General features: G+C 44.8%; 1 protein-coding gene across 2 annotated transcripts; it reads right to left on the bottom strand.

The window, feature by feature from the left end:
• Window positions 1-1,824: 1,824 nt before the first annotated feature.
• On the bottom strand, window positions 1,825-13,455 carry C3H6orf47 (chromosome 3 C6orf47 homolog). Of its 2 annotated transcripts, none has more exons than XM_061619423.1 (3): window positions 12,838-13,455; window positions 3,699-7,368; window positions 1,825-3,552 (listed from the first exon to the last, which is right to left on the bottom strand). In XM_061619423.1, exon 2 carries the CDS (start codon window positions 7,334-7,336, stop codon window positions 6,704-6,706), a length of 633 nt encoding a protein of 210 aa, XP_061475407.1. In that variant the 5' UTR covers window positions 7,337-7,368; window positions 12,838-13,455; the 3' UTR covers window positions 1,825-3,552; window positions 3,699-6,703. The 2 variants fall into 2 exon arrangements, with proteins under 2 accessions (XP_061475407.1, XP_061475405.1); XM_061619421.1 differs by having other exon boundaries at window positions 3,699-7,972; window positions 12,838-13,454.
• Between the last annotated feature and the right edge of the window lie 6,924 nt (window positions 13,456-20,379).

Consider the following 20,379-nt stretch of genomic DNA (forward strand, 5'->3'; position numbering starts at 1 on the left):
CAGGCAGTGTTTTTTGAAGTTTTCCCTTTTATTTAAATATATAGATATATTAACACAAGTTGGAAAAATAAACAGTTCCAAAACAATAGTGTTTAAGCTGTTAAAACAGCAGTCAGGATAAAGATACACAGGTTAGTTTGTGTAATTCTCACACCCACAGCCCCCCCCCATGCATTCCCAAGGAAAAGAGAGTAATTTGGTCCCCCCTGAATGAAGAAAACACAACACACACAGAGCGACATCCTTTCTAGAGCAGGCCCTGGAGAACATTGAGACTTCCAGAGTAGTGCAAGACTGAGCAGGACAGGGAAGAGGTGGTGGTGGTGGGTTTAGCTATCAAGGGTTTGTAAGGATGCTTCATTTTTTGGAGACACAGAAGCACTCCTTCTCCTGCTTTGCATGATACACACATTTATTTTTTTCCTCTTGCATTTCCTTAACTGGCACACATTTTCCTCACAGTTTTCATAAGAATGCCTCAGGCTGGACCCTATTGAAACCCTAGCATCCCCCCTCTTGACACACACAAGTGCAAGTGGCGTCACTGATGAGTACACAATCCCTCATCTGTTAATTCCTGACATACCGCAGATCAGAAAAGGTACCGCCAGGGCCAAGAAGATGCCAGCATGGTTAACAAGCAAAGTCAAGGAAGCTCTTAGAGGCAAAAAGTCTTCCTTCAGAAAATGGAAGTCTTGTCCGAATGAAGAAAATAAAAAAGAACACAAACTCTGGCAAAAGAAATGCAAGAAGACAATAAGGGATGCTAAAAAAGAATTTGAGGAGCACATTGCTAAGAACATAAAAACCAACAACAAAAAATTCTATAAATACATTCAAAGCAGGAGACCATCTAGGGAGACAATTGGACCCTTGGATGATAAGGGAGTCAAAGGTGTCCTAAAGAACGATAAGGAGATTGCAGAGAAGCTAAATGAATTCTTTGCATCTGTCTTCACAGTGGAAGATATAGGGCAGATCCCTGAACCTGAACTAACATTTGCAGGAAGGGATTCTGAGGAACTAAGACAAATAGTGGTAACGAGAGAGGAAGTTCTAAGCTTAATGGACAATATAAAAACTGACAAATCACCGGGCCCGGATGGCATCCACCCGAGAGTTCTCAAAGAACTCAAAGGTGAAATTGCTGATCTGCTAACTAAAATATGTAACTTGTCCCTCGGGTCCTCCTCCGTGCCTGAGGACTGGAAAGTGGCAAATGTAACGCCAATCTTCAAAAAGGGATCCAGAGGGGATCCCGGAAATTACAGGCCAGTTAGCTTAACTTCTGTCCCTGGAAAACTGGTAGAAAGTATTATTAAAGCTAGATTAACTAAGCACATAGAAGAACAAGCCTTGCTGAAGCAGAGCCAGCATGGCTTCTGCAAGGGAAAGTCCTGTCTCGGTAACCTATTAGAATTCTTTGAGAGTGTCAACAAGCATATAGATAGAGGTGATCCAGTGGACATAGTGTACTTAGACTTTCAAAAAGCGTTTGACAAGGTACCTCACCAAAGGCTTCTGAGGAAGCTTAGCAGTCATGGAATAAGAGGAGAGGTCCTCTTGTGGATAAGGAATTGGTTAAGAAGCAGAAAGCAGAGAGTAGGAATAAACGGACAGTTCTCCCAATGGAGGGCTGTAGAAAGTGGAGTCCCTCAAGGATCGGTATTGGGACCTGTACTTTTCAACTTGTTCATTAATGACCTAGAATTAGGAGTGAGCAGTGAAGTGGCCAAGTTTGCTGACGACACTAAATTGTTCAGGGTTGTTAAAACAAAAAGGGATTGCGAAGAGCTCCAAAAAGACCTCTCCAAACTGAGTGAATGGGCGGAAAAATGGCAAATGCAATTCAATATAAACAAGTGTAAAATTATGCATATTGGAGCAAAAAATCTGAATTTCACATATACGCTCACGGGGTCTGAACTGGCGGTGACCGACCAGGAGAGAGACCTCGGGGTTGTAGTGGACAGCACAATGAAAATGTCGACCCAGTGTGCGGCAGCTGTGAAAAAGGCAAATTCCATGCTAGCAATAATTAGGAAAGGTATTGAAAATAAAACAGCCGATATCATAATGCCGTTGTATAAATCTATGGTGCGGCCGCATTTGGAATACTGTGTACAGTTCTGGTCGCCTCATCTCAAAAAGGATATTATAGAGTTGGAAAAGGTTCAGAAGAGGGCAACCAGAATGATCAAGGGGATGGAGCGACTCCCTTACGAGGAAAGGTTGCAGCATTTGGGGCTTTTTAGTTTAGAGAAAAGGCGGGTCAGAGGAGACATGATAGAAGTGTATCAAATTATGCATGGCACTGAGAAAGTGGATAGAGAAAAGTTCTTCTCCCTCTCTCATAATACTAGAACTTGTGGACATTCCAAGAAGCTGAATGTTGGAAGATTCAGGACAGACAAAAGGAAGTACTTCTTTACTCAGCGCATAGTTAAACTATGGAATTTGCTCCCACAAGATGCAGTAATGGCCACCAGCTTGGACGGCTTTAAAAGAAGATTAGACAAATTCATGGAGGACAGGGCTATCAATGGCTACTAGCCGTGATGGCTGTGCTGTGCCACCCTAGTCAGAGGCAGCATGCTTCTGAAAACCAGTTGCCGGAAGCCTCAGGAGGGGAGAGTGTTCTTGCACTCGGGTCCTGCTTGCGGGCTTCCCCCAGGCACCTGGTTGGCCACTGTGAGAACAGGATGCTGGACTAGATGGGCCACTGGCCTTATCCAGCAGGCTCTTCTTATGTTCTTATCTTGACATGGTGTTACCTTTTTTTTTATTAGCTTGGCTGAGGGTGAGTGCTTACTAGCTTTTTCACATCAGCGCTTGTATAACTCTTTAATAAGAGAGGGTTTTTTTAAAGTGTTGTGTTGAAACCAGCATAAGTCAGTCACAACTAAGAGGGTAGAAACTTCATGGTGTGTAAAAAACACAAGGTTTCCAGCTTCGTACATTCCTTTCAATATGTGTGTGCGGTCAGGACACTTGCAGGGAAAAATCAGTGGTTAGGCAGAAAGGCTTAACCCTTCCTCCATTTGCTCATTCTTCTCAAAAATGCCCTCTTTTGCAGTTGTCATGGGCTCCAACATCACCCCCGCTCCTGGCTCAGTTTGGCTAAGGAAAGAATGGTGTGGGGAGGGGGAGAGGCAATTGTAGCTGGAAATCAACAGGCGCAGGAAGGATTAAAGCACCTCCCCTAGGAAAGTTTCCATAAACTCACATTCAAAGATAAGTTCTCCCCTCAAGTGCTTCAAAGTTTTTAAATAAGACTTATTTGAAACTCATTTTAACTGGATAGTGAGAGGGGGAAGAAAGGGGCTTGTCTGTCTGCCCCTTAGTAACACTGTTATATTTTCCTTCTCTTCCACCCCACCCCATCCCTCTTTTTCTTTTAAAAACAAGAATTTCCCCTGCTGGAGGGGGAAAGTCATTCCCATTGCTCCAAAACAAAAAAACAATCATTTGTACAAGCCCTCAGAAACCCTGTTCTGCCAGCTTCTAAAGTGTGAAGGCTATAGATCCTCCCCATCTACTGTCTAGATCAGCCTTTCCCAACCAGTGTGCCTCCAGATGCTGTTGGACCACAACTCCCATCAGCCTCAGCCAGCATTGCCAATGGTCAGGAAAGATGGGAGTTGTGGTCCAACAACATCTGGAGGCACACTGGTTGGGAAAGGCTGGTCTAGATTGACCCTTCTTCTAGGAATAACCGTTAACTGACATTTCAAGACCACATGGTGGGTGGGTGACTTCATTCTAGACCAGAGCTGCATGCACATCGTACTTTTAAAGCACATGACTTCCCCCAAAGAATCTTGGGTACTGTAGTTTGCCCCTCACAGAGCTACCATTGCCAGCATGCATAACGAACTACAGTTCTCAGGATTTTTTTCGGGGGGGGGAGGAATAATGTGCTTTAAATGTAAGCAGATGTGAGTTAATAAAGCCCATGGTCAGAGATGATAGGAGCTGTAGTTCAACAACTGGACGGCCACAGGTTCCACATTTCTGTTCTAGAATTAGAATCTAGAGGACACAACTTAACACGTCTTAGGCGAGAGGGCATCCAAGCAGCACAAGGGGAAGAATTCTGTAAGACTTTGTACTAAGGAAGAATGGACACTGATGATTTTGTTCTGGCCTGGCTCTCGCCATTCTGGATTGCATTAGAAATTTGATTTATTATAGTTCTACTGTATGCCAGACCCTGATGTGCTGTGGTGAGGTCTCTTGGTCAATTTGAGGACACAGCCAATTCAGCTGCAAGAGCCAATTGGTGAATGCATGCATGCATGAATTGTACAGTTGCATGGCTGCTCTACAGCTCCTGATGTACATCAGAGAAAATTAGAAGGGGGGGGCTGAGGTGATAGACTTCTTTGTACCACAACTGTACATCACAAGAGGAGATTTTATGAATTATTCAAGGCCATGGTATCATAGATAAATGTTGTACATGACTGGCACTAGTGATCAGCTTGATTGGTCAGCTGCTAAGGCCCTGATATTGGGGGGGAGGGGGTACCAGTACTTTTTCTGTTTGGCTAGCATGATGTCCAATGCACCCTCCTCTCTCACTGCTCTCCAGAATAAAGTAAAGGTGTCCCTGCACTTATAGTGCGAGTCGTTTCCGACTCTTAGGGTGATGTCTTGCGACGTTTTACTAGGCAGACCGTATATATGGGGTGGGATTGCCAGTTCCTTCCCCGGCCTTTCTTTACCCCCCAGCATATGCCGGGTACTCATTTTACCGACCACGGATGGATGGAAGGCTGAGTGGACCTCGACCCCTTTTTACTGGAGATTCGACTTCCTCCTTCCGTTGGAATTGAACTCCGGCCATGAGCAGAGCTTCGGCTGCGTTACCGCCGCTTACCACTCTGAGCCAGAACAACAGGAGAAAAATTGTGTCCCACCTCTGGACAGGAGACAATCATGATGCACTCTCAGTGGGAGGAGCCTGCTCCTGTTTGCCTCATGATGCAATCCTCACCAGCCTCCCTCCTGACTGCTTTCCTCAATGGCAGGCAGCAATGGAGAGGGATGGGAAGGGACACACACACCCCATCGACAAAACCATGCCGGTTGCTTGCACTCCTCCTTCAGCAAGGGGGAGGATGTGGGGGGCGGGGGGGGGGAGGAGTGAGGGAAAAATGGTGGGCACTTCAGATTTCATATCTGGATACCTAAAGACCCAGAGATACCGGGCGAAGAGAACAATTTTCTTTCAGTTCCTGACTCCTTCTGATTCAGTACTGGGGAACCTGTAGCCCTCCAGATGTTGCTGGACTACAATTCCCATTCCTGATTATTGACCATTCTTATCCTTTGGTAGATTGATCCTCTTGCCAAGTGACAGGTCGAGTTTTGTATTCTCTGCATGGCTCAAGCAGAACTGGACCAGCAAGAGGCATGTTTACCTCCTCTCTCAACTGCACACAGCTCCTTGAGGCAACGCACCTCCCACACTACTGTGGGCTCCAGATCCAGTGGAAATAATATTGCCAGGGGAGGGAGAAGGAAGAGATCAGGAAAACAGAATGAAGAGCTAGTTCCACAGCTGAAGAAAGTTCTAGATGCTGGTGACTGTGGAGCAGGTGGGATCTAGCTGAAATTTTAGGCTCAGAATTGCTTATCCCTGAGGTTTGGGATGGAAGAGATCAGCTTTCTAAACATCCACCCAGACCCATCAGCATCTCCTTCAGAATAAGCTATGGAGAGTCAGCCCTCTTCTAACAGGGAATAGTGAAGATTCCTTCCCAGTAGTTATACTCTTTTCCCCTTGGCTGGATTCTCCTTCAGTAGATGTATGTCATAGCAGTCAGAAGACTCTGCCCCCTCCTAACATATAGTTCTCCCATGGGCTCATTTGAATCCTCTTGTTCAGGTACAACAGGTCTCTCTCATACATACACTATATTGCACCTCGTTTTTCTGATGAAGGTAATTTGTACAGTCTACTGGATCTGATCTTTCGTTCTCCAATCCATCACACTCTTACCCTGATTAAGAGTCTACTGCGGCTCAGATAACGATAGATAGATCCACTCTTTGGTCCCAGTTAGAGCAAAGAGGGCAAGTGGCCAGGCAGAAGGGTCCAAGAAAGGATGACATCACCAGCCTGGAGTTTATAGGACCTGAGTATGTACTGGTCACCCATCTACTCTCCTTCAAAACTGCCAGCCAAACATACTTCAGCTATAAACCAGTGCTCAAATGGCTCTCCATTAAGGAACCCTGGAAACCCTCACCCCTCCCTCCAACACACAACTACAAGGTCCTCTGGAAGCAGACATGGCAGGAAAACCAGTTTCAAACTGGTTTAGATGTGTAGAATAGCTGCACCCAACTCTCTTCCACACCATGATTTCTGCTCTCCAAGACCCACTAGGCAGTAACAGGTCTGGCTGGGTTACCCTCCCTGCCTAATGGAGTCTCCCTTCAAAGCTATTCACAAATTGGACTCCTTTCAAAGTAATTCACAAATTGGACTTGAAACTAGATCTTATTGCCTGAGCCATTACCACTTACTCATTTTTGCAAACATATACACACCACAAAACACTCTTTTTTTTTTGTCTGTCCAGCCATCCTAATCAGGGACCACCTCAGTTGATCTCTTTGGCTTCCATCCCTCATTTCTTCCCCAACATCCACAGGAGGTGGATCAACACAGTCTTCCTCCATACAGGAGCAATTACTGGTTGCACGTGTCAGTTGTCGACAGTTCCTCTTCCTTGTCTGGGTCAGGGCCAGTGGCCTGTTCAACCTCTTGGGGCTCCGACGCACCAGCCTGGATGCTGACACACAAGACCAGGGTCTGTAGGAAACCGTAGAGGCAGGCAAACTGCACAAGATACTCCTGCACCAACCAGAGGGCCAAGTACATCCCATAGGCGGTGACCAAGAAACAAGCAACGCCATGGATCCAAACCTTAAGGGGACCCCCAAAGCCCAGGATATCCAAGGCCAGCCGGAAAGCTGGTGAAGATGCACAGAGCAAAGTCACCACACACAAGTCAAAGAGGTGGCGAGTGAAGTTGAAGCAGATCTGGAAGTGCTCTGGCAATTCGACAGATGGCTTTGGGGGGCTGAGAGGCTGAGGTATCCCAGACAATAGGGAATGCTCTCCAGCAGCGGAACTTTGGCCCCATCCAATGGCTTCCAAGAGCTGGTGGCCGCTCCACCACCTCACTTTGGGAGGCACCATGCACTCCTGCGGCTCCTCAAGCTCCTCCTTCAATCCTCCCACCTGTTTTTTTGAGTCCTTTGCCTTTCCTCGCTGCCAAGGCAGTCCGGGGAGCCACGACTTGACTCTGCTGAAGAACATGACACAGGGAAAGGACTTGGGCTCTTTCCAGCCTAAGAAAAATAAATAATAATAATAAAAGTAAAGAGCTGAGGTGGGAGCTTATGCCCAGATCAACCAAAGCAAACTTGAGCCCCGACGTTCTGGAAGATCAGCTTCCTGCCACAAAGGATATGTGCTAGCACTGCATGTTTTCCTCCTCCTGCGGGCATCAGCTTGGCTTGTGATGTTTCAGATCTCAAGGCTGCTGGCTCAGTCTCCAAGTAAACCACAATTGTGCCTTATCCATAAATCAGGGCTTATCTGGGCTTGGAGCTGTCCTAAGCTTTGGCTATTGAGAATATAAATTTTCTCTGTCCAAGGAAATACATGTGGTGAGATTTGGTTGACTCACACAGAAGGAAGGTCAGCTGCCTGCCACATCACACTGACTTTTTCCAATACCCTTGACAAACTAGCCATCTCACGACATGCAGGTTCATTTCTCAAAATGAGCATATTGGGGGGGGGAGCTCCCTCCCCCGTTTCCAAAGGGGTATATTGGTGCCTCCCCAAAAAGAAAAAAAAACAGCTTCTTATTAATTCAGAGGCTCCAAAATCTCACATCACACCACCTCCAATCAAAGATGGGATCTTTCGCTCCAGAACAGGTTCCCTCTGAAACAAAGCAAGAAATTTTCGATCAATGGAACTGCTTGCACCAGGGACAGAATGGCATTATCAGGAAGCTAGTCAGGAATCAGGCAAAGAGTGGGCTCCCAGAGCTATGGAAACAGGTGAAAGAGAACACAGGAAGGAATAGAGGAAGCTGCCTTATAATCAGTCAGGGCACTGGTCCATCTAGCTCAGCACTGTCCTCACTGACGGGAAGCAGCTCTCCATGGTTTCAGACAGTCGGGGACTGAACCTGAGACCTTCTGCACGCAAGGCAGATGCTCTACCTACCACTGAGCTACAGCCCTTCCCGTAGCTTAAATTCTATTTTGCAGCTCTTAAAGAAATAGGTAGGATCTTCAGATCAGTGGCTGGTAACTTTAAGGGCACGTATCCAGCGAAAATGCAAAAGGCTCACTTTTATAATTCTGATTCCTTTTTTTACCTAGTTTGTATCTTGAAAAATGGGGATAATAGTGTCCCACTAGCTTGTTCTGAGGGTGAACATGAAATAAAAAGACTAAAAAGTGCTCTGTAAACCAAAAGTTAATTAAACTTTAATACTCATTCCTTATCAAGATTTTCTCTCCAGCTAGCAGGGAATGTTTTGTGTCCCAAAATACTGACAAGAGCCTGAAAGCAACTGTGTCCCCTGGTTGCTTCTTTAGAAGATTATCATTTAAAAACCAAAGACATCACCGACCAATATTCACATAGGCAATGACCGAAAACAATTCACCACACGTTCTCAATATTGAAAAAGAGTCAGTGTGGCTTAGTGGTTACAGTGTTGGACTACGATCTGGGAGACCAGGGTTCGAATCTCCACACAGCCATGAAGCTCACTGGGTGACCTTGGGCGAGTCACTGCCTCTCAGCGTCAGAAGAAGGCAATGGTAAACCACCTCTGAATACCGCTTAGCATGAAAACCCTGTTCATAGAGTCGCCATAAGTTGGAACCAATTTGAAGGCAGTCCATTTCCATTTTCTCAATATTGATTGTATCCAATAATAAAACCATTATTTCATTGATCAGGTCTGTAGACTCATCCTTCCTACATCAAGCTCAGGGTGGCATATGAAGGGGCTATCTCAACAACCCTGCACAATAGATTACTCTTCTGTTTGCTTGTCTATTAGGTATATAAGCCTGCCCTTTACCTAATGGTCCCAAGGCGGGTTACACATAAAACATTAAATACAAGTATAAAGCAATACCTAAAACTTAAAAGAATACAAATCAGCAGAAATCAATTGAAAGTATATGACTGGCACATCACTCCAGCCCTCCAAAAACCTGAGCAAGGAGGTACGTCTTTAACTACCCATCAAAAAATAAATAAACAATGCACCTCAGAGGTGAGGTCATTCCAAAGGTGGGGTGCTTCTACTGAGAAGGCCCTATCCTACACCATCATCCCACATTCTTCACCTGGCAGTGTAACCCAAAGAAGGGCCTACCCTGTTAATTGTAACACATGGCCAGGTCTATCTAGAGCAGGGATGGGGAACCTGTGGCCCTCCAGATATTGCAGGACTACAATGCCTATCAACCTTGACCATTGCCCAGGCAGGGTGGTGGAAGATGGAGTCCAAAAACATCTGGAGGGCCACAGCTTCCACACCTTTGGTACAGGGAGAGGTATTCCTCCAGATATTTGGGGCCCACATCATTTTGGACTTTAAACATTGACATCAGCACCTTGAATTGGGCTTAGACTACCAAGTGAGTTTTCACAGACGAATGGTAATTAAGAGCCAGTTTAAAATAAAATGGTAAAACTTTTCCAGGTGCAGGTGAGGGATGAATGTTTGAATGCATGCGCGCACGCACGCACGCACGCACACACACACACACACACACATACACACAGAGTGTGTCCCCACATGTAGAAAAGTAGCATGTTGGAAAACAGTTCAACCTAGCCTTCTCTCCATTCTTCCAATTGTCTGGAGGATTTTCTGGTAGGGAAACATCTAAACATATTCCCCCACCTGCTGCCTGAAGCAGTACAGTAAAAAACAACCACCCCAAATCCCTTTAAGTCACTATTTCTGCTGATTCTATACACTGACCCTCATTTCTCTCTACTTTCTTCTGGCATTTTCCATTCAAAATACATTCAAACAGCCAACAATCCCCCCCTAAAAAAACCCTCTTGATTGCATTGGAATTTCATTGCAACACTCTAGAAGGAGTTTTTTATTTATTTATTTATTTATTTATTTATTTATTTATTTATTTATTATTTGATTTATATCCCACCCTTCCTCCCAGCCGGAGCCCAGGGCAGCTCCAGAATCTTCTTGACCATGTAATAGACAAATCTTAGGGTTTTTTCTCTTCCTCTAATCAACTCCTTTGGATGGCATGAACCCAAAATATGTAGAATATAAGCAGATGGCTATCAACCGGCTGCTGCCACAAAACAATATTCCCATTGCGTAATAAATGGGTGGCATATTTTGCAACATCAAGCTGAAACCTGTTTTTGTCTTTTGACATATTTCTGCTGCTGTGGGGGAAAACCATGCCACTAAAATAGTTTCAGTCCTCAAGATGCAAGAACATCGATTAAAAAAGGTATTGAACTCTCAAAAAAGAGACAGAATAGTTTTTATTACTACATAAAGCAATATGGTGCCGTCCAGATATCATTGCACTATAACTCCCATCAGCCCCAGCCGGCATGGCCCATGGACAAGGATGATAAGGGCTGGAGGGTGCCCCATTGGCTATCCCTGGATTAACTGTTGGCTGCCAGGAGGGAAAGTGTATATACACCACTCAGCAGCCAACTACATGATTGCTGGAAACTAGGGGTTCACAAAGAGGGACCGCAAACACCTCAGAAGTAGTTATAATGAAACAGAATGCTTCTGAGCATGTTCAGAGTGTTTTTCTGCTCACACAGGAACACAGGAAGCTGCCTTATACTGAGTCAGACAGACCATTGACCTATCTAGCTCAGTATTGTCTACACTGATTGGCAGCGGCTCTCCAGAGTGTCAGACCAGGGGTCACTCCCAGAGCTACCTGGAGATGCCATTCAAAGCAGATGCTCTAGCACTCAGCTACAATCCTTCCCCATCATAATTTGCACTAATCGCACCCTCACACCTGGAATTAAGGAAAATGGCCAAATAATAAATAAAATTTATTTATTATTAAATTTATATCCCACCCTTCCTCCCAGTAGGAGCCTAGGGCGAATCTCTGACCAATCTACCCCATGTCTGAAATGGAACAGCTTCCCAACAGAGAATTACCCACAGCCGCCTTACTTTTTCACAGGCGGTAAGGTCAGTTTTAATGAAGTGCAACTTTTTGAAAACCTGGATATCATCCTGTATTCCACTGTTGTTTTAAACTGCTGTTCATTATAACTGCTTTGGATTTGCTCACCAGTTTTTTTATCTTATTGTCTGCTATACTGATTTTATATAAGTTGCCTTGTGTATTTTTCGTTGTAAAAATAGGTAAGATATAAATAATAATGAAAACACAAAGAGCTTCATAACCAACCACACACACAAATACCTGCAAGCAATAGGAAGCTTCAAACCTTTCATGCAGAGTCCACCTCAAAACATGTTTTTTAAAAAAAAAAAAATAAGAAGGAACTATTGCTCCTTTTGACATTATTATTTGTATGTGTATGAGACAGGAAGGGAGGTATACCTTTGGGATCCCTCTTGTGGGACTTCCAAATTGGCCAGGGAGTCTGGGTCTATGGTAATGATGAGGTCACATGCATGCTTATGGTGCTGGGGGGAAAGGGGAAGGACCATCCCAACCCATGAGGTTTTATCCAGCTTAGAGGAAATTGGGTCTACGGAGCTACAGGAAATTGGGAGAGGAGATTGTGATGTGGGAATAATTATATTATCAGCCATTTACTCTCTATGGCTCTGGGATGTGCATGCATGATTTTTGCAGGGTATAGATGCTTGAAATCTTCATCAGAATCGCTTTTGCAGGAGTTTTGCATGTGTATATTTCTAGCCAAACACTCTAACCTTTAGAGAGGCATCCGGTATTGATCGCTTTAAGTTCTACAAATTGTGTGTGTGTGTGTGTAGGTGGGTTATATTATTTGGTGCTCTATAATAAAGATACCTAGAATTTATCTAACACATTGCAAGTGATCAAAGTATTTCTCACACGCACCCACACAAACACATTTAGCTCAGAAAGGTTTGACATTGTGTGTGGTGCCTGCATGGCGGTGTGTTGGGGGGATGTGAACCAACATCTGATCTATTTATAGACGTGTATGTCTGTTTATGAGGCTCTCGGTGAAGGGAATTGTCCTCATAGGCCTTTATTGCACATAATACACATTTTCTAAATTAAGGAATCCTCACAACCCCCGGCTTCTCTCTTCAACCCTAATCCATGCAAACACCCTCTGTTCCCCCCCCCCAAGAGCAAAATATCAAGAGCTTCAAACCTTGTTTGCTGCTCTTTTTCCTCAAAGATTCCCGCTCCCCACAGGAATCGATTTAAGTCCCCCCACAGTTCCTAAACTATGGTATCCAACGATCCTAATAAGGGTCGTTCTCCCGATTTACCCCACCCCTCCAAATAAACCTCATGCACATCTGTCTAGGAATATCCCCCAGCTTGCGAGAGACCGCAACGCTGCAACAACACCCCCCTTCCCCGGATTTAGCACGTATCAGGAGCGAGACAGAGAAGATGCCTCCAGAGCAACTCCCCCGCCCCCCGGATTTCTTTCTCCTTTCCTTTCGACCTCAGATTTGTCTTGCAAAAAGGAAGAGTAGGATAATCTGATTTTAAAGGGGCTTCGTCCTTTCTGCGGGGAGGAGGGTGGCGAGGCTCTTTTTTTAAATGTCCCCTTACCTTGTTTTTTAAAAATAAAATATATAAAATAAAGTCCAAACACCAGCAACGCAGAGGATTTTCCGAGGATCTTTGGCCCCGCCGAGCAAACAAGAGAAAAAGGAAGGGAAGAGGAGAGACTTGCCCAGCCCTAGATGTGGAGAGGGGAGGGGTAAACTCTCTTCCTTCGGATTTTCTGGTGGGGCTGGATGAGAAGCAGAAGCGCCACCCGAAAGACGGGAGGAGCCTCAAGGGGGAATGCATCTGGGAGGAAACGAAGGAAACTGCCTGGGGGGTGGACCGGGGAGGAATTAGGAGACATGGAAGGCCGGTTGGGGTGTCTCCCGGGGCCTAAAGGGCGGGAAAGCCTCCCCCCAGGTAGGGCACTTAAAACTGGCAGCCGGGACTCCTGGGTTCATTGAGAGGGAGTCAGAAACTAGGTGGCTCCTACGCTGAAGTAATAACGAGGCTGGGGGCAAGCCCGCACTCCTGGGTTCTCATAGAGCTGGAAGTTTCATAAGTTTTAGTAATAAGGGAGGCTGGAAGCCAGGGTTCTCCTGAGAAAGAGCTGGAGCCGGTTGTGGCCGTCTTAATGGTGGTGAAGCAGGGGCTGCGGGCTAGGACTAGGGTAGCCAGATGCACACAGGGTTCCTGAGCCTTTTATGTTGTTGTTACAACAACTTTTATAGTTGGGTGGAAAGCAGGAATTTCAGCAGGCTTGTCGTGCTATTAAAACTGCTGCTGCTCCTGCAACAATTCAAAGTGCCAGAACCCTGCCCACTTTTTGCATCTGGCTACTCCTAGCTGTTGGGTTTCCAGGGAAGAAACTAAGGCTGTATTTGGTACTGCAGTACATTTGGAGCAGTATTATACCCCTTTAAACAGTCATGGCTTTCTCCAAATAATTCTGGGAACTGTAGTTTATTAAGGGGGCTGAGAGTTGTTGGGAGACCCCCGTTCCCCTCACAGAGCTACAATTCTCAGCGTGGTTTAACAATTGATCCCTCTTCCCAGGGAACTCTGGGAAATGTAACTCTGGTAGGGGTCTCCTAACAACTTTCAGCACCCTTAATGAACTACAATTCCCAGAATTCTTTGGGGAAGCCATGACTTTTAAAAGGGGTATAATGCTTCTTTAAATATACGGTGCAAATGGAGCCTAAGATGAGAGTAAGGACTCCCCAAGTTATGGTGGGAAGAAGCAGAATGCCTGGGTTGTTTGACATCAGGACTACAAGCTTGGACTTGTGTGTTCTTTTGAGGAGAAGCTAATTGGAATTCCTTGGGGCTTGTAGTAGTAAGGCTGGAGGAGGGGTTGGGAATTAGGACTTCTGAGTTCCCTGAGAAGGAGTTTGGATGAGCTCTAGGACCTGGGAGTTCTAGATTTGTTTGTTTTTGATGTTGGAAGGGGTGATTAGGTGGTTAAAAAGGGCAGGAGTGTAAAGTGGAAAACTGGGTGCTGGATTTTTTTACTAGCAGAAAGAGGAATGGGAGCCAGAATAAAATATTGTCTGGGATTCCTTTGGCATTAAGGTTTGGGTAGGAGGTGAATGTAGAAAGGAAATCTGACAGTTGAGTAGTTAGAGGAACAGATAGGTAGGGTCTATGTGCCTAAAACAGGGATGAGAAATCTCAAGCCCTGGGGCCAAATGCATTCCTCCAAGCCTCTCTCTACCCTTTCGGACTGTCACTAAAAACCCCTCTGCACTATACATTTAAAGCGGTATCATACCATTTTAAACAGTCATGGCTCCCCCCAAAGAATACTGGAAACTATAGTTTAAGGGTGCTGAAAGGTGTTAGGAGACCCCCTCACAGAACTACAGTTCCCAGAGTTCCCTGAAAAGGACTGATTGTTAACCCACACTGGGAATTGTAGTTCTGTGAAGGCAATGGGGTCCCATAACAACTCTCAGCACCTTTTGCCACACTCCTCACTAGCCCTACTCCCTTCCCTCCTTGGCTGCTTTTGCCAAGCTCAAATGTGTTCCACTGTGATTAAGCCTTCTGCTTGCCTGGATGGGTGATGGAGGGGTGTGTGTGTGTAGACAGCTCTGACTTCTGTGTGGCTGGAATGCAGCCCAGTGTATAAAGGTGAGAGTTGCATCCATTACTCCATCCACTTTTGCCTCTGGCCACACCTATCATTAGCAGGCTGCCCCCAGAACATTGCCCACAAGGGAATGTGGCTCCTGGCTTGAAAAAGATTTTTCACCCTGGCTTAAAACATCTGGATTCTATGAACATACAGAGAGTTATACCACATTCACACCATACATTTATTCCACTATTGTTCCACTTTAAATCCTCATGGCTTCCCCCAAAGAATTTTGGGAAGTGTGGTTTGTGAAGGGTGCTAAGAATTGTAGGAGACCCCTATTTCCTCTCATAGAGCTACAATTATCAGAATTCCCTGGACAGAGGGATTGACCCTTAAACCACTCTGGGAAACGTAGCTCTGTGAGGTGAATAGAGGTCTACAGCTCTCATCATCCTTCACAGGCTACCCTTCCAAGGATTCTTTGGGGGAAGCCATGATTGCTTAAATAGTGGGCTAAATGTATGGTGTGAATGTGGCCTTAAAGTATAATTTATTTAGTGTTTATAACTATATAATGCCATTGCTGTATATTGGGGCTATAGGAAAAGGAGGCAATAACAGCAAGAGATGGATGTGAGTAACTGCATTTTATCCATTTAAGCTTTGTTTCAACCGAGATTGACCTATCGTATCTGATCATACCTATCCTGCAAGGTGCTCAGGGTGAGGTACAAAGTTCAAGCTCATTTTATTCTCACAATAGCCAAATGAGGTAGATAGAGAGCAACTGCCCCCAGTCGCATAGAGGAATTCCTTTCATGGAGGAGGAATGCTTCCAAACACCAGTTGCTGGAAACCACAGGAGGGGAGAGTGCTCTTGCAGTCAGGTCCTGATTGCAGGTTTCCCATGGTAACTGGTAGGTCACTGTGAGAACAGGATGCTGGACTAGATGGGCCTTTGGCCTGATCCAGCAGTGCTGTTCTTACAAAAAGGATCACCTTTCCCAGAAAAGGAGTTATAGGAAGCTGATGACCCAAGACTCGTGAGTTCTCTTTAAGAGGGGAAGAAGCTGCACTGAGTGGCCAGCTCCACAGCCTCAAAGAACCCTTGTATATTTACGCCTTGTTGAGGCAGGCATGGTGAACCTGTAGTCCTCCAGATGCTGCTGGCCATTGCTGGCTGAGGCTGGTGAAAACAAGTACAACGTGTGGAGGGCCTCAGGTTCTTCATCCCTGCCATAACTGCTCATGTGCTAATTGTACCAAGGCTGACATTCGAAACTTGGTGGCTTTGACTTTGAGGATGCATAATTTACAATAGCACACTTGTTTTTAAAGAAATCACTTTGAAACAAATGGTCAGAACCCTGTCAAGAGGATTTTGGGGAAGGGCCATTGCTCAGTAGCAGAGCGTCTGCCTTGCATGCACAAGGTCCCAAATTCAGTCCCCCGCAAGCAGGGCTAGGAGAGAACCCAGTCTGGAATCCTGGGTAGCTGCTGTCAGTCAGTGTAGACAGTACTGAACTAAATGGAAAAGTGGTCTGACACAGTATAATGCAGCTACTTATGAAATACGACACCCCATTTTATTTTTCAAATGAATATTGGGTTTTGTTAAAACCAGCCAGAAAATATCCATCAGATATCTTATTAGGTGCCATGTCAAAACTATGTTATTTTCTCATGCTTCTGGCCAATTATAATACTTCTTGCTAGTTTAATGCTGCTACTAATTCTTTTCTACTCTGTGACTGTTTTTCTGGTATATGGTTTTATTAAAAACGCATTAATATTTTGGGGAGTACTTTTTTCTACATGGGAGAAGATGACAAACTGGTTTGTTTTTTTAAAAAATATATTCTCTTTGAATATCTAAGGGAGCTCCTGTAACAGCTCAAGTCTCCTCAACGTGTAGATGCGGGAGCTTGCAAAGGAATTTCGTTTTACAGGATTACAGATCCTTCCTTTCCCCTTAGGGGTCAGAGCTGCTGTAAACTGCATCCTATCAAATAGTTTTAACTGGGGGGAAAATCAGAAGGGTCAAATAAGGTATTTCGGGAGATTAATACAAGAAGAGCTATTTTAATAAACAGAGGGGAACTTTTCAAGCATTTACAGTATTCAGTTGGCACCAAAACCAATGGGGTTTTTGCAGCTACTGCACATGCTCCTTTTTAGCAAGGAGTGCAAGGGAGAAAACAGGTGCTTCCGTTGCTATAGAAACAGTGGCTGAGGCCTGTTCTAGCTTTAGCAGAATCTGTGTTGTGTTACTGTAATCAAGACAGGACCCTGTAATAATAACTTTAAAAATATTGTCTTCAGGTCTGGATTGGCCATTTGATAGTTCTGTCAAGGGGTCAGTGCACTCAAGGGCCAGTCTTCCTGGGGGATTTGTTTATACAGATATATCAGAGGAGGCAGACGCACACATCTTGCAAAATTCTTGTCACTTTAAAAGGGTTTCTTTTGGAAATGCGGGAGGCGGCAAGATTCACTCCTACCCATCAGTCACTCAGCAAAAATATATTTAGCGCATATTATCCTAACTTATTTGTGAGTCCTTGCACAAGGGGAAGATGGGGTGTGAGCTGGAGATCACCCTATTTGTTTAATCTATATGCAGAACATATACTGAAAGTGGGACTGAACCAAGAAAAACGTGTGAAAATTGAAGGGAGAAATATCAATAATTTAAGATATGCAGATGATATACTACTAGCAGAAACCAGTAACTATTTGAAATGAATCCTGATGAAAGTTAAAGAGGAAAGCACAAAAGCAGGACTACAGCTGAACGTCAGAAAGACTAAATGACAACAGAAGATTTATGTAACATTACAGTTGACAACGAGGATATTGAACTTGTCAAGGATTATCAATACCTCGGCACAGTCATTAACCGAAACGGAGACAATAGTCAAGAAATCAGAAGGCTAGGACTGAGGGAATTAGAAAAGGTCCTCAAATGCAAAGATATATCACTGAACACTAAAGTCAGGATCATTCAGACCATGGTATTCCCGATCTCTATGTACGGATGTGAAAGTTGGACAGTGAAAAAGGCAGATAAGAGAAAAATAAACTCATTTGAAATGTGGGGTTGGATGAGAGCTTTGCACATACCATGGACTACGAAAAAGACAAATAATTGAGTGTTACAACAAATTAAACCAGAACTATCACTAGAAGCTAAAATGATGAAATTGAGGTTATCATACTTTGGACACATCATGAGAAGACATGATTCACTAGAAAAGACAATAATGCTGGGAAAAACAGAAGGGAGTAGAAAAAGAGGAAGGCCAAACAAGAGTTGGTTTGATTCCATAAAGGAAGCCACAGACCTGAACTTACAAGATCTGAACAGGGTGGTTCATGACAGATGCTATTGGAGGTCACTGATTCATAGAGTCACCATTAAGTCGTAATCAACTTGAAGGCATGTAACAACAGCACTGCTCCATCTAGTTCAGGATTGTCTACACTGACCAGCAGTGGCTCTCCAGGATTTCAGGCTGCTGACATTCCTAGGCCTACCTGGAAATGCTGGGGATTGAACCTGAAAGCTTAAGGATGCAAAGCAGATGCTCAGCCACAGAGCTATGGCCCTTCCTTTGCTGTAGATTCAACAGCTATCTGATAGGGAGACCAGAAGTGTGGCAATAGGGATATGCTCCACAAAGTTTGTAGAATTTACTTCCTAATGAGAAAAGCATTCCTATTTTCCAATTCCACCCCATCCTAACCACAATTGATCTGGGAAGAAGCCTCATGAAGTTTTCCTTGCAGAGCAGTCTCTTTAGGAATGCAGCCTGTGCGATTTTGGATGGAAATGGTTCCACTTCACTAGGAGCTGCTGGGGGGGGATTAAGTTTCTTCTTTTATTCTGCTCTGGTTGGAGGCGGTGTATAAACGTAATTGTGCAAGCACAACACAAGCCAACTCCTCACCACCACCTCAAATTCTTTTAGTCTTTAAAAATGCACCAGTTTGCAACTCCTAAGACTAGATGAGGTTATCATACTTTGGACACATCATGAGAAGACATGATTCACTAGAAAAGACAATAATGCTGGGGAAAACAGAAGGGAGTAGAAAAAGAGGAAGACCAAACAAGAGATGGATTCATTCCATAGAGGGAGCCACAGACCTGAACTTACAAGATCTGGACAGGGTAGTTCATGACAGATGCTCTTGGAGGTCACTGATTGATAGGGTCGCCATAAGTCGTAATCGACTTGAAGGCACATAAGACTAAATGCTCAAACTGTGCAGGATCACACCCGGCAGGAAGGTGCACCCTCAGATTTTAGCTTGCAGAATGAAACAAAACGGGGGAATGTGTGAAAGAAGCAGTAAACGTCACACACAACTTGAGGGAATAAATTTTAGGTGAAAGAAGTTTTTGTGTGCATCATGGAATGGTTTGGAAGGCTCGGGATCTTCTTTGCTTAAACCAAGAGTGCTGGGCTGGAAAAACTGAAAACGAAGCTTCAAGCAACACATTAGGGATGAAGGGGAAACGCGTGTGACAGTTGTGTTTCTGTAGGGTTATCACTTGAGTGAATTTATGCATTTTGGGATTGCTCAGAACTGGTTTCGTAGGTAACTGTACACCTTTTTCCATTCTGATCTCCCCACCACCTCCAACATTATTTATTTATTGGATTTATTAGTCACCCATCTGGGAGGTTGTCTCAACCACATTAAACAGTAATATAAAACATTAACAGATTAAAATCACAACCGATCTCTACAGAACCTAACCCATCTCAAAAGCCTGTTTGAACAACCAGCGAAAACTCAACAGAGAGGGGGCCTGGCGGAGGTCATTTGGTAAAGAGTTCCATATGGTGGGGGCTACAATTGAAAAAGTTCTCACTCTAGTCCTCACCAGCCTAGCTACTTTGACTGGTGGGATAATGAGTAGGCCTTTCAAGACCGATCTTGTTGAGCAGCACCCATGATGGTGATGAAGGCGTTCCTTTAAGTTGGACCAGCACCATATAAGGTCTTAAAGGTTAAGGCTAATACCTTGAATTGGGCCCAAAAAAACTACCGGTAGCCAGTGCAACTCCTTCAGCACTGGAGTGATATATCGGCGGCAGCTGCCTTTATTCAGGCGAGCCATTGCGTTCTGTACCAATTGCAGCTTCCAGACCGTTTTCACGGGTAACCCCATGTAAAGTGTGTTACAATAGTCTAGGCGGGAAGAGACCAAGGCATGTACCACCGAAGGGAGCAAATGGTTGGGGAGGTAGGGGCGTATCCTCTGTATTAGATGAAGTTGATATAGTGCCGTCCAGCTCACCACAGAGACCTGAGCCTCCATAGACAGCTGGGAGTCAAGAATGACCCCCCGACTGCAGACCTGGTCTTTCAGGGGCAGTTGTATCCCATTGAGCCTCAGATCAAAACTCCCCAAACTTGTCTCCCACCAACAGCACCTTGGTTTTATCAGGGTTCAGCTTTAGCTTATTCCTTCTCATCCAGTCGCTCACCAACTCCAGGCACTTGGATAG

Source organism: Rhineura floridana, chromosome 3 (genome assembly GCF_030035675.1).
Source record: "Rhineura floridana isolate rRhiFlo1 chromosome 3, rRhiFlo1.hap2, whole genome shotgun sequence".
Classification (NCBI taxonomy): Eukaryota; Metazoa; Chordata; class Lepidosauria; order Squamata; family Rhineuridae; genus Rhineura; species Rhineura floridana.

What these genes read in the sequence shown, in the direction of transcription:
- C3H6orf47 (XM_061619423.1), bottom strand. Translation starts at nt 7,336, where the DNA reads ATGTTCTTCAGCAGAGTCAAGTCGTGGCTCCCCGGACTGCCTTGGCAG.